Consider the following 14,903-nt stretch of genomic DNA (forward strand, 5'->3'; position numbering starts at 1 on the left):
TTTGTTCTTCCAGGGTCTGCTCGTCTGTGGAGGCTGGGGCTGCAGGATTGCTTGGGGTCAGGAGTTCTGGGCTGCTGTCGCCTGTGTGTGGATTTAGGCTGCAGCTCCAGCTCGGTTGGTGCTGCTCTTTGGGAACCCGGGGAGCAGCAGTCTGTGGAGAAGTGACGTCTTCCCTGCTCCCACGGACCTTTCCCATCCATCTTCTGCCGAGGAGCGTTGGCCCAATTGCCTGCAATGACCCACAAGGGTAAACCGTGCGTCTCGCCCCTGTGAGATACCTGCACATGGTGTAGGTACGCAGCTTTGCCATGACCAGGACCAGCTTGGTTTGTGCAGCCGGGTTGTCCCACAGTTTCTCAAACGTTCTCTGACTCATCAACGACGGACCCGATCCTGTATCCACTGCCATACTCACTGGGACTCTGTCAATTTTTACTTCCATTATCACTGGCGGCGAATCATCGGTGCACGTATACAGTCCCAACCCCTCATCTTCTTCTACCTGCTCCTCCTGAACAGTGGACCATCTCCTCAGCCACATGGTGAGTCAGATTTCTTTTACACATACACTGAAGGTGGCCTTTAATGTGGCAGGTATTGCATGTATACTCCGCAAACCCGCACTGGTGAGCCCCAAGGCTTCCTCCGCAGCGCCAGCATGGTGCTGCTTGATTGGCGCCCCTCAGCGGACTCTGAGTTCCAGGACCCCAAGGTCCGTGCTCTCTGCCCCGGGCAGAGCCACGTTCTGCAGTTTTGTCCATGGTGGCCGCTATTCTGTGGACAGTGCCTGCCGGGTTCAAGACTGTGTGGATCATTTGCTTGGTGCTGCAAGTCGAGGTCATATATGCCCGGCTGATGGTGATGGCCTTTGTCAGGGTGACTGTGGGTTCCATGGCTAGCAGCTTGTGAAGGAGGCCCTCATGGCCAATCCCCATGACAAAAACGTCCCGCAACGCCGCGTCAAGGTGTGCGCCAAAATCACACGACGCCGCGAGTCTCCTGAGGTCCGCAGCATATTTGGTGACATTCTGGCCCTCAGGTCTGCAGTGATGGTAAAATTTGTATCTGGCCATGAGGATATGCTCTCCTTCGGTTTCAACTGGTCATGAATGACTTGTCCCTGGTGCTCGCGGGTGCCAGCAAATCCCTGACGAGACAGTATACCTCATCGCCACAACTGGAAAGCAATATCATCTTATGCTTATCTCTCATTGCGTCCGTGCTCCCCGTTAGGTCGTTTGCTGTGAAGTAGTACTCGAGCCTTTCCGTAAAGGCCTCCTAATCATTACCTATGGTAAAATCCTTTAGCAAGCCCAGAGTAGCCATGGTTGCGTGGAGTTTGTCCACTTCCTCGTTGCCGATGTGGTGTATGTAGCACACAAATCACTGACTCCACACGGTCAGGTATTGATCTAACTGCTGTGACCTTAGTCCTTTATTGACCAGCTCCAGAGTGGCCTCCAGGTGTGGTGGGCAGCCTTTTATACTGCCTCATGCAGGTACTTTCAGGTCTCCCACCACAACGCCCTCTGTGGTGCGCCATTGTACTTATCATACATTTAATGTACCAGAGCAATACACAACAGTGAACACACAGCTCTGAGGAACATTATCCTGGCAGAGTTCTTGGCGGTTGATACTTGGCATAGTGCAAAGATTATTGTGATGTGGTAAATGGCAGACTGAAATGAAAGAAAATGAGAATACAGGTACCTGCGCTTTTGCAAAGGTCAACCAGCAGCAAAGTTCCCTGCGTTCTCCTGCTATGTAAAGTGCCGGGAATGTTTTTCTACATTGAAGGCGCTATGTTAATGAAGTGGTTACTATATCAAGTTTGCAGTGGGGAGCAGTAGAGAAGTTTGGACAAGACCATCTATTAAGATGTTATCATATGTTTTCACCTTGGCAATCTTGCCTAAGCTAAAAAGAATCTTCCTCATCTACTCGAAGCCACAGGTGAAACTAGATTGATGAGTCTGTACCACATCTATCCACACCGCTCAGGCTGCACTCTTTATTGAAGCATAGCCCTCTACTCCAAATAGATCCACAATCACAAAGGCTGGTTTCTGAATAAGGCCCTTCGGCCCCCAACAATTTTGCAGCCCAACAAGGTTCTAACCAGTGTGCTTAACTGAAACATTGAAAGAGCATCTATACATTCTCATACTCGCATACATACATATTAGTAAGCAGCTTTTTTGAACAGAAATCCTTGGCTCAAATTGATCGTCGAGGTACTGAGGCTTTGTATCTTGTGGCTTTATGTACTGTGGCTTTAAGTACTGTGGGTTTAGGTACGCGTCGTGTGCAGTTTATAATCCTCATAGTCTTGCTGCTTTAGGTACGCTGTGTAAGAGATTTTTTTTTGATTCATGTGCCTGCAAATATTATACTTTCTTTGAACTTTTAATTCAGGATGAATTATGATAAATATTTATACACTGTAACACTGAGACACTCAATACAACACATGCACTTCCCATAAATAAAACACGTTGTTGATCTGTGTGCAGTGTGTTGCAGTTTAATAGGGTTTTAGACACTTGATGTTTTCATATTTCACACTGAGTCTAGTTTCACGCCAGTTTCATAATTCAGCAGCTTGAGGGGATATTGTTGCTGAAGTGAATTTATATTCGTGTGATTCAATTGTTGTGGGCAAATTCCATAATTTAAATGTAAAACCAGATGTAATACTAAGTCAAATCACATACATTAAATAGGTTTCACAGAGATGACGTAATTGTATTAATGGAGGTGACAATTAGTGTAGCATCACCAGTACCAGGAATAAACTGTTGAACATCAAGATTCTCTGGGAATTGCTAGAATCTATTATTAAGGATATGGTGACAGGGCACTTGGAAAATAATAATCGGATTGGGAAGATTCAACACAGATTTATGAAAGGGAAATCATGTTTGACAAATCTGTTAGTTTTTTGCGGTTGTAACTAGCAGAATAGATAAGGGGGAATCAGTGGATGGGGTGTATTTGGATTTTCAGAAGGCATTCGATAAGGTGCCACACAAGAGGTTATTAAACAAAATTAGGGCTCATAGGATTGGTGGTAATATATTAGCATGGATTGAGGATTGGTTAACGGCCAAAATACAGAGAGTAGGAATAAAGATGTCATGTTCAGGTTGGCAGGCTGTAACTAGTGGGAAACCGCAAGGATCGGTGCTTGGGCCCCAGCTATTCACAATCCATATCAATGATTTGGATGAGGGGACTAAATGTAATATATCCAAGTTTGCTGATGATACAGAGTTAGGTGGGAATGTAAGTTGTGAGGAAGATTCAAAGAGGCTTCAAGGGGATATAGACAGGCTAAGTGAGTGGGCAAGAACATGGCAAATGGAATATAATGTGGAGAAACGTGAAGTTATCCACTTTGGCAGGAAGAAAAGAAAAGCAGAGTATTTTTTAAATGGTGAGAGATTGGGAAATGTTGGAGTTCAGAGGGACCTGGGTGTCCTTGTACACGAATCACAAAGTTAACATGCAGGTACAACAAGCAATTAAGAAAGCAAATGGTAAGTTAGCTTTTATTACAAGAGGATTTGAATATACGAGCAAAGACATCTTACTGCAATTATATAGGGCCCTGGTGAGACCGCACCTGGAGTATTGTGTACAGTTTTGGTCTCCTTACCGACTAAGGATATACTTGCCATAGAAGGAGCGCAATGAAGGTTCACCAGACTGATTCCTGGGATGGGGGGGATTGTCCTATGAGGAGAGATTGAGTAAACTCGGCCTATATTCGCTAGAGTTTATAAGAATGAGAGATGATCTAATTGAAACATACAAAATTCTTACAGGGCTTGACAGGGTAGATGCAGGGAGGATTTCCTCTGGATGGGGAGTCTAGAACCAGGGGTCACAGTCTCAGAATAAGGGGTCGACCATTTAGGACTGAGATGAGGAGAAACTTCTTCACTGAGAGGGTGGTGAATCTTTGGAATTTTCTACCCCAGAGGGCCATGGAAGCTCAGTCTTTGAGTATATTCAAGGCAGAGATCGAAAGATTTTTTGGATATTAAGGGAATCAAGGAATATATGGACAGTGCAGCAAAGTGGAGTTGAGGTAGAGGATTAGCCACGATCTTCCTGAATGACAGAGCAGGCTCGAGGGGCCGAATGGCCTACTCATGTGTAAGGGGTTTTCTCAGGGAGTGTTGTTGTGCCTTGGGTGTCTCCCGGACCCTGTGTACAGACTCACTGAACCCCAGACCCTGTGTACACACACAACCTGGGCACGATGTACACACCACCCCCAACCCTGTGTACACACAAACCCTGAACCCCGGACCCTGTGTACACACACCCGGAGACCCGGACCCTGTGTATACACACACGGAGACCCGTGTACATGCACCCAGAACCGCACACCCGGATCTTGTGTACAAACACACACACACACACACACACGGAATTGTGTACACATACACCCTGCGCTCAGTGTACATACCCCCACGACCCTGTGTACACACACACACACACACACTCTGAAACCCAGACCCTGTGTACATACACACCCTGAGCCCCTGGCCCTGTGTACACACACCTTGACCCCGGACCCTAGGTACAGACTCACTGAACCCCAGACCCCGTGTACACACACACATACACACACACCCTGACTGCGTGTACACAAAACCCTGACCCTGTGTACACACACACCCGGACCCTGTATACACACAAACTAAGCCCCGGTCCCCGTGTACACACCCTGAGCTCCAGACCCTGTTTACACACACCCCAGGACCCTGTGTACACATAAATCTGAACCCTGTGTACACACACCCAGAGCCCTGTGTACATACACACCTTAAGCCCTGTGTACACACACACACACCCAGACCCTGTGTACACAGACACACATACACATAGACCCCGTGTATACACACCCAGGCCCTGTATACAGACACACTGAACCTCAGACCTTGTGTACACACACACCCTGAGCCCCTGTGTACACACACACATATGTGGACCCTGGGCTTCTGCCCTCACAGCTTATGCCTGACCTGTGAGGTACCCTGAGTGCTGCAAGAGCACCCCTGGAGAGACTGTGTCCACAGCTTATGAAGGGGGTTTTGAGACTCGTGCGTCCCCACAGCTTATGCCTAGCCTGTGAGGCACCTGTGAGTGTCAAATACTCCTAACCCCTTCTTCCCTAGCCTGTGACACACAGTTGAGCGTTTTCGAGGCGCTCCTAGCTTCCCTTACACTGTTCTGGCATAAGACTCACGATCAGGAGATGTAATACAATAGAACTGAGACAGGGTGATTCCAAGAGGAACTTTAGGCTTCCAATTTATTTGACAAGATGTATCTCAACAAACAGCAATACACCAACAAAACAACCCCCCTAAATCCCACTAAACGGACACAACGAAAATCTTTACACAAGTTTAGCAGTACAATGCCCAACCTCCCACCTTTCCTGGCCTAACTGAGTTGGGAGTTCTGGGGACCAGAGGTTATACTCACTACTGTGTCTTCTGCATTCTAGTGGTTTGTTTCTTCTATCTTCGGTGTCTTCGGACACTGGTTTTCCTTCAGTGTCGAGAGTCTTGCTGGTTGTGGTTGTTGGATGACGAGGGCAGGGAACCACACACACTGCGTCAGAAACCCCTTTTTATAGCCAGATTATCCAGTCCGCCTCTCCTGCTGAAGTCGATTCTTCTCATTGGTGGACTTTGTGATTTTGAAAAATGCAGCAGTTTTAGATTATTGCGGGTTTTTTTCCACTGATGTTAACCTACTCAAGGTTTGAGTGGGTGTTGATTGCATTGGCCTCCTGTAGCCATTGTATAGGCCCTTGGGTTGTTTTGGGTTCCCTGGTTTCTAAGGTCTGCATAATTTTCCTTCAATTCAGTTTTTCTAACCTACTCAAGGTTTGAGAAGGTATTAGTTGGGTTGGCCTCCTGTAGCCATTGTGTAGGTCCTTGGTTTGTTTTGGGTTCCCTAGTTTTCTGAAGATCTGCATAATTTCCTTCCATAGTGTAAACATGGGGAAGACAATAGTCCGATAATGGCTGTGAGTCAGTCCCAGTTTTCGAGCAAGTGCTCTCCCATTGGCTTGAAAGCCCCATACTTCGGGCTGACTCTGTCTCACCATTGGCCCTCCGGTGTCCTCCCCCGTCCAATCACTGCTCTGCCAAGGTCAAACTGTTATCGGTTTCAATTCACAGCACAGACTGATCCCACCGCTCTTTTCCTTCTGGGTAAAATGAGGGGGTTTTCGTCCTCCCCGACACATGCTACTAATTCTTATGTTCTGTAAAATAAGATGTTTCAGCAATAATATGATTTTAGAACAAGCAACAGTGTGATACCAGCAAAAGCATCTATTCACAAATGTGAAATAGGAATTCTTAACATAACACTGGCTTTCACAAAACCTGGTGTAATGGGGATTTCACAAAACCTGGAGTAGCGGGATTTGAAAAATGCTTGTTGTTTAGTTTTAAAGAAACTTGATGGAGCATTCCAAACAGAGACTGAAGAAACTTTAGCTTAGACATTACTGTCATATAAAGAAGGAATAACTTGCATCTATATAGCGAGCATCTTTAAAAGTCCCTGCTAATCGTCCGAGCTACTGAGAGTGTATGGATCTGTGTTCTCAGAGGGTACAGGAACATTACCAAAAGTGTGAGGGGGCTGGATTAGCACGTGTCTGAGGGAGCTTCAGTATTGTGAGTGTGAAGGATATGGGTTTCTGTGAGTATGAGGCAACTGGATTACTGAAAGTGCAAGATTGGTAATTTATTGATACTGTACGAATTCTAGTCTATTGCAGAAATTCAGAATGGTAAGAAATAATTCCCCCCTAACAGATGATATACACCGATGTAAAATGCACTTTCTGTGATAATGTAAATAAATACTGACGTGGCCATTGTATGTGCTGTGTTGCAGGTATGCAGCCGGTGATGTACTCAGTCCATGAAGCATTGTGTGGAAGAGCCTGTTGGGCTCGTGTGGGTTCCGATATCTACTACTACAAGTAGGTCTTCCTATGGTCACTGTATGGGCACTGCCCACTCCTCCTGTGGTTACTGTATAGGCACTGCCTGCTCCTTCTGTGGTCACTATGGGCACTGCCCGGTCCTCCTGTGGTCATTGTATGGGGACTGCCCGGGCCTCCTGTCTTCACTGTATGGGCACTGCCCGCTCCTTCTGTGGTCACTGTATGGACACTGCCCGCTCCTCCTGTGGTCACTGTATGGACACTGCCCGCTCCTCCTGTGGTCACTATGGGCACTGCCCACTCCTCCTGTGGTCACTGTATGGACACTGCCCGGTCCTTCTGTGGTCACTGTATGGACACTGCCCACTCCTCCTGTGGTCACGGTATGGGCACTGCCCGGTCCTTCTGTGGTCACTGTATCGACACTGCCCACTCCTCCTGTGGTCACTGTATAGACACTGCCCGCTCCTCCTGTGGTCACTATGGGCACTGCCCACTTCTCCTGTGGTCACTGTATGGACACTGCCCGGTCCTCTTGTCACTGTATGGACACTGCCCGGTCCTCTTGTGGTCACTGTATGGGCACTGCCCGGTCCTCTTGTGGTCACTGTATGGGCACTGCCCGGTCCTGCTGTGGTCATTGTATGGACACTGCCCGGTCCTGCTGTGGTCACTGTATGGACACTGCCCGGTCCTGCTGTGGTCACTGTATGGACACTGCCCACTCCTTCTGTGGTCACTGTATGGGCACTGCCCGGTCCTCCTGTGGTCACTGTATGGACACTGCCCACTCCTCCTGTGGTCACGGTATGGGCACTGCCCGCTCCTCCTGTGGTCACTGTATGGACACTGCCCGCTCCTCTTGTGGTCACTGTATGGACACTGCCCGGTCCTCCTGTTGTCACTGTATGGACACTGCCCACTCCTCCTGTGGTCACGGTATGGGCACTGCCCGCTCCTCCTGTGGTCACGGTATTGGCACTGCCCGCTCCTCCTGTGGTCACTGTATGGGCACTGCCCGGTCCTCCTGTGGTCACTGTATGGGCACTGCCCGGTCCTCCTGTGGTCACGATAAGGGCATTGCCCACTCCTCCTGTGGTCACTACGGACACTGGCCGCTCCTCCTGTGGTCACTATGGACACTGCCCGGTCCTCCTGTGGTCACTACGGACACTGCTCGCTCCTCCTATGGTCACTGTATGGGCACTACCCGGTCCTCCTGTGGTTACTGTATGGGCACTGCCCACTCCTTCTGCGGTCACTGTATGGGCACTGCCCGCTCCTTCTGTGGTCTTCTGATCATTGAATGGATATTGTCTGCTCAACCTTGTGACACCTGTATCAGAGAATAGAAATGTAAGCACTGATAGTGGCCATTTCAGCTCATTATGCCCATATCACCATTGCTACACAGCGGGCCTACCTACTCTAATCCCATTTCCTGCCCTTTCTGTATGGGTGCTATTGACTTTTCTCGTGGCCTCTGTAAATATATTTCATAGTCAATATTGGGCCACCACCCTCTCCTCCTAATTGTCATTCTGTAAGCATTCCTTTATGCTTGCCGCAACTATGAGCAACAAACACGGCGACAGAGCAGCAGTACAGGTGGAAGAGGCCATAACTCCCACTGTGAAGGTCGCAGTTTCAACCTGTTTTAGCTCGTTGAGTTTTCTGACCTTGTCTGGGCTGCCTGATGGAGCTCTGTATTGGGCTGCTCAATGCAACTCTGCATTGGGCTAGGTGCCCTATGCTGGACTGCCCGATGGAGCTCTGTATTGGGCTGCCCGATGGAGCTCTGCATTGGGCTAGTTGCCTTATGCAGGAGAGGAGACTGGCATTTCCCAGAATGTACCACACTATTGAACGAGTGCTGATGACAATTGAGGAAAGATTTGAGGCTCAAAGTGATCTGCACTCTGATTTGAAGGGTGAGAGGGACCTGGAGCAGAGAAAAGGAGGAAAATGAAGATTTTTAATGGAGAATCTTTAGCAGTTAAAATTAAAATATTATTGTTGCTGGATCTAATGGAAGTGAATGAAATCCACAGTATTGCTTGAAGACTGGGGAAATTTTCATAATGGACCTCCACCCCTCCATAATCACTGTGTCTGCTGTATCCATGGGTTGGCCAGCCTGAAATGGTGCATTAATCAAACCACCCATGCAAAAATAGCCACATCATTTTTAACTGGGATAGAGAGAGTTCAAAATAGAATTATCACTGCTTAACCATTTTATATTGGAGTCTACTGTAGGTTTGAGAGAAAAATGAAAAACTGCAAATCTAAAATAAAACTAGAAAATACACAATGTTCAACACGTCTGTCAGCATCTGTGCAAGCATTCACACGATGCTGCTCCAATCAAGTATGCGATCAGCAAGTTCGACATTTACATTTACCAGAAACGGGCGATGATTAGCGCATGACTCACAAGACTGAGCCTCCCAATTCTGAGAGGCGGGACCCTTTCATTTGGATGGTCAGTTTCTGCCAATGAAAATGATAAAGATAACTCGGGGAAGGAGAACAGGAGGGTCATCTGCACCAATGTGGTGCATATAACTGAATGCATGTACCATTCTTCTCGTTTTGTTTGCAGTAGGATGACATGAATGGAACTGGGAGGCCCAATGCCTGGAGCCAGCGTTGACTGATCGAGGAGGGCACGTTGGTAAACACGTCAGTCACATCATGGAACAGAGATGATTCTTTGTCTTTTTTATCTCGAGCTCTGAAGGATCAGTCTAGCGAAGAAGCTGCAGGAAATCAGTGGACTTCCCTCTCAATCTCGAGAACTACCCTGCCTGTGACCCTTAGTCTCCCAGAGTCACATTTGATAGGGCCATTGTGGATCATCCATCACTCTGCTAGCAAACCGTAGCACGCTGACTGAAAATATGGATTACAAGTTGCTTCAGTCTATAAATCACTGCACCCATTTTGATGTCATTGATTAGAAAATAAGCATTGCTTCCAGTGCTTATCTTTTCAGCACCCTCGTAACATCCACTCCAAACCTGATGTCTTCCCTTTTGCTATTACTTGCTGTTTTCTTTCAACGAATCATTCTTTTATCCAACACTTCCATCTATCGCATGGGCCTGACTCTTGTGCAGACATCGTTATGTGACACAAACGCCTTCTGAAAATCCAAGTAAATAACATCATTATCGCATTCTTATCCGTGAGGTCAGTTCCTTAATCCAAGAAATGTAATGAGACCACCTGGGCTTCAATGCCTTGTGAACCCTTTTCCAAATAAATGTTGTCACTGTTCCAGGAAACCGTATCAAATCATTTCCTGTATATTTTGTGCCATGTGTGACTGAAGCAATTTCAGCGACGGGATCACTGACTTCTACCTGGAACCTTCGCGACAGGAGCCATTAACCTTCTATCTGCAGCTGCGAGAACTGTGAAATATTTCAAATCTGGTTTGTGTGTGACTCCATCAAAAAACGTGATTCCTTTGCAGAAAAGTGAAGGAGGCCATCTCATCCCCAGTCTTCACTTGAGGAATACAGCAAGACCCATGTCTGACCTTGGCAGCAGCTGACTGAAGCGGACTCCAGACCTTGGTGGGGATGCTGTGAAAACACATTTGAATTTCTCACTGTGGGCGATGCATATGCACTTCCGCATTGACTCAAGGAAGACTACAATATGTTCACCGGATTCTTTTAAAACCCATGGATGTGTCCATATGAAGATTGCGCGCTTTGATGAAAGCAGACTCGTTTCACCAAAATACCACATTTCAGCTGCTCTAGAGACATGCTTATGCTGGAGTTCCCCTTTTAAAAATGCCATCTCACTCATTCCGTTAGCAGGCCCTTCCAAGGCAAAGTCACCTATTTTGACAAATCCTCACTGGCTCAGCACTTCCATAGTAAGTATTGGCCTGAAAAGATTGAACTCATTAAACAAACTGCATCCCTAACTAATGTTAGGATCCATTTGCAAACTATATTTTAAAATATCTCATATAGCTTTGCATATGGTTACCGCTCAGTCCCTAATGCAGCCAACTTGGATACACTGCTTCAAGTATTCACTTCTCACTCAGCGGGACTGAGGTGCTCAAGTTGTATTAATGACCGTAACAAGATAATGATGAAGGCAGAAAATATATAACCAAAACAAAAACCACAATGTTCTGCTGCAGGCGAACTTTTTGTATTAATCAAACAATTCGTTAATGAATTATCAAGACCCTTTTTCAGCGCAAACAGGAACCAACGTCATCCAGGAGAAGCAATAGACCATGCAGTGCTGCAAAACAAACTCCACGCAAGCCATAGAATCATTGTGAGCACATTGATGAATTTGCAAAGTGTGTCAAAGATGAAAACTGAGTGCAATAAACAGCCACAACACAGCAAGGAAACGATGAAGACCCCCTCACACCCCACCCCCTTAAATAAAATAGCTATTTGCCATGAGTGGATTATTTGAAAATATGTCAATCTACTCAGCGAGGGAGACAACACGTCCTCAGGCTCAAAACAATCTTGTAAGTGCCAGATAGTTTCCTTTTTAACAAATGTCCTATACGGTAATAGCGTGAAAGCGGTGCTCGCAATACCATCTTTAATCTCTTGCTCAATTTTTTGTTGTTGCAAATGCTTAAACTCACATGCATAATGTCCTGTATACATTAATCTTCTGCACTGGAACATTTCATCAATTATTTTGTGCCACTCTGGTGTCTACAGTAGAGCTATATTCACATGTAGTTCAGAATAATTAATAGAACAATCTCCTTCTTGTTTCCACAGATGAGTTACATTCACCCAAGTCTGATTAATGCAACCCTGAGGGAGTTACCATCTGGAAGGAGGACAGTAAGGAAATCCAAGAGATCCAGGTGATGGGGAACCAATAGCAACCATCAAGGATGCACCACCCTGGTGCCACAGGAAATATAGCTGCTGTCCCTTCAATAGCACACGGAGCCCTTTGAGGCTATGGATACCTTTCATTTGGCCAAGGACAATGTGCAAGATGGAAATACCAGGACACACACTGAGCTGGAAAATTTGCATAATCTCTTTATAATATAATAAAAAATGGCACTTGAAGTGTGTATTTCAATTTGAAATGCTTTAAAAATTACTTGTAAATTTGAGTGTCACATTTCAAAAAGAAAGATAATGAAAGAAATAAGTTGCTACGTGCAGAAGCTCCCTAAATCCAGAAAAGACAGAATGCTCTAACTTGACCTTAGCAATCGCACTTCAGAAAAGACACAAACTGTGCTGCAGTTTGAGTGGCAATTAAACTCTAAATGACCTCACCATTCATTTGCTTCAGCATTTTACAGCCTTACAGCGATCATCATCATCATCGGCAGACCCGCAGAATCGAGGAAGACTTGCTTCCACTCTAACAATGAGTCCTTAGATGGCTGAACAGTCCAATATAAGAACCACAGTCCCTGTCACAGGTGGGGCAGACAGTCATTGAGGGAAAGGGTGGGTGGGACAGGTTTGCTGCACACTCTTTCCACTACCTGTGCTTGCTTTCTGCATGCTCTCGGCACTCAGCGCCCTTCCGGATGCACTTCCTCCACTTAGGGCGGTCTTTGGCCAGGGACTCCCAGGTGTCAGTGGGGATGTTGCATTTTATCAGGGAGGCTTTGAGGGTGTCCTTGAAACATTTCCTCTGCCCACCTTTGGCTCGTTTGCCGTGAAGGAATTCCAAGTAGAGCGCTTGCTTTGGGAGTCTCGTGTCTGGCATGATACAGCTTCAGCAGCAGTGTCCGTTTCTATATTGTTGCTGTCCTTTTCCAACATCCGATTTGCTGTGAGCACTGCCACCGGAGATAAGCTATGATATCATTGGGATGACACAACTGGTGGGGCACGTTGTCTCTCTAGTCCATCTGCTCAGCACACGAGTGCAAGAGCAGCCAGTGCTCCAACAGCAAAGGTTGGCCCTTCACCCAGAACATCACCCCAGAAAAATCCTTTGAGCAATGGATTCTCTCAAAGTTCTGTTATCAATATTTTGTAAATCGATTCACAACAATGATCATATTAAAACGTCGTACAATAAATGAAACAGTACACTTGATGCACGTATTAGGGCAGATTTTCTCCCCCTTCCCCAGTCCTAGGCTGCAGTGTGCTGCTCGTGCCCACATCTCGGATCACCAAGACTTCCTGCTGCAGGCCATTCGCACAGCCTATGGGCATCCCTGGTGCAGGCCTGCCCCCCGGGCAGTGTGTAGTAGTGATAGACGGGGCAGGAAAGTGAGCCGTAGCTCGCAGATCTCCGAGGCATGTAGTTGCTTATCAGGACTGGATGGAGATTGGACTGAGACATCCTGCGTAGTAAAAGCTCTCAAAGGATCCTTGCCTCAAGTCTTTAGCCTGCCCGCGGGACCTCTGCGGACCCTCCTGACAGCAGGAGTCCAGGGGCAGGCCATAGTGCCGTGCTTTCTGGGCGCCTCTGTCCTGAGGTGGCCATCCAAAATTCAATCAAAGAAATGATTGCGGGAGGTCGAAATGCCTCCTCTAACCCCACTTAAACGCCAGCAATTGGCCAGCACTTGCTTTAGGCAGAGATCACGCTCTTCCACCTCAGGAAAGCTCTGGGAATCCCAGGACAATGTTAATGGGATGAAGAGAAGACCTAGTCCTCCAGATCTCTGCCTCTTTTGTTCCTGACCGTACCTTCTTGAAGAAAGAAAGAAAGAAAGACTTGGATTTATATAGCGTCTTTCATGACCACTGGATGTCTCAAAGCGCTTTACAGCCAATGAAGTACTTTTTGAAGTGTAGTCACTGTTGTAATGTGGGAAACTGGTTGTTTCCTTGGGGTAAGGGCTAGGAAAATCCTTTCTGTTCCACTCATGAACTGAATCCACAGTGGCTTTGTAAATATTGCACACACAGATATTTTTATCAAGTTATTTTTTTTTACATATAATACCTATATATATAATAGGTTCGTTGCAATATATATAATAGGTTCGTTGTACAATTGGGCACTTTTCTTATAATATTTATATCGTCTTTAAAGTAAAAAGTTTATTTATCTCACTTTTCCCAGTGCTTTCTTCTCCTTCTCAGGCCAGTTTTCCATCCCATTTCACACAGACAGTTGAAACCCGAGTGTTTTGTCTGTTCGATTTCCCCATGTGTAACTATAACCATTTCGGGAACTTACAGTAATCAGGTTCTTTTCTCCCATGGATCCTTTGGCCATCACATTCATGTGCACGGTTACGTGACTGCTGCCAAGAGCATGTAATTTGCATCCATTTCCAATTTGTCCATTCGGTAAGATTGTTGCTATAATGCAGTGCAGTGTTTTGTTGCACAAATTGCCTCGTGCGACAATGTTTGAGAATTCTTTCAGATGACAGCAAATTGCCTCTTCATCCATTGCTCGGCAGTGCAAACTCTTATTTCTTTTCTCGAGCTTACAGAAAATATTTGACACGCATCAAATTCAGCCCCCAGGCTGTAGCAGAACCTATTTGGAGTGTGATTTCTAGTGCTAGTTGGCTCTGCCAGTTTAAAATTTGAAATATGTAACGTTAGTTAAGTTCATTCATTCCACCCCGATAAGCTGAATGGGGATTTGAATTCCCCAGTGGGGAAGTGCTAAATCCACACTGGAAATACAAATTGGTATTAATAGCACCAGAAGAAGTGTAAGGCCAGGAGCTTCTCGCACGTTGTTAATTTGGAGTAAAGTTACCAACAGTTGTATACTTGGCAGCTTTCAATATGGCTGCTGTGTATCATCTTCTAATTTTGGATGAATAGCCATTGTTGGTTCCATTAGGATGGACAGAAACGAATCTAGCAGCAAAACATAGAGCACTTTCTTGAGCCACAACTGACTGCCATCAGACAAAAGCCAAAACATTGCGGATGCTGGAATCTGAAATAAA

General features: G+C 46.2%; 1 protein-coding gene across 1 annotated transcript in view; it reads left to right on the forward strand.

Annotated features, from left to right (window-relative positions):
* The window catches only part of LOC139227586 (cytosolic carboxypeptidase 4), a 267,409-nt gene that overhangs the window by 105,611 nt on the left and 146,895 nt on the right, over window positions 1-14,903 (forward strand). Inside the window, exon 15 of the mRNA XM_070858449.1 lies at window positions 6,940-7,027. Within this exon, the coding sequence (XP_070714550.1) occupies window positions 6,940-7,027 (88 nt within the window). The remainder of the gene's footprint in view (window positions 1-6,939; window positions 7,028-14,903) is intronic.

The sequence above is a fragment of the Pristiophorus japonicus genome, chromosome 17, assembly GCF_044704955.1.
Source record: "Pristiophorus japonicus isolate sPriJap1 chromosome 17, sPriJap1.hap1, whole genome shotgun sequence".
NCBI classification, from domain to species: Eukaryota; Metazoa; Chordata; class Chondrichthyes; family Pristiophoridae; genus Pristiophorus; species Pristiophorus japonicus.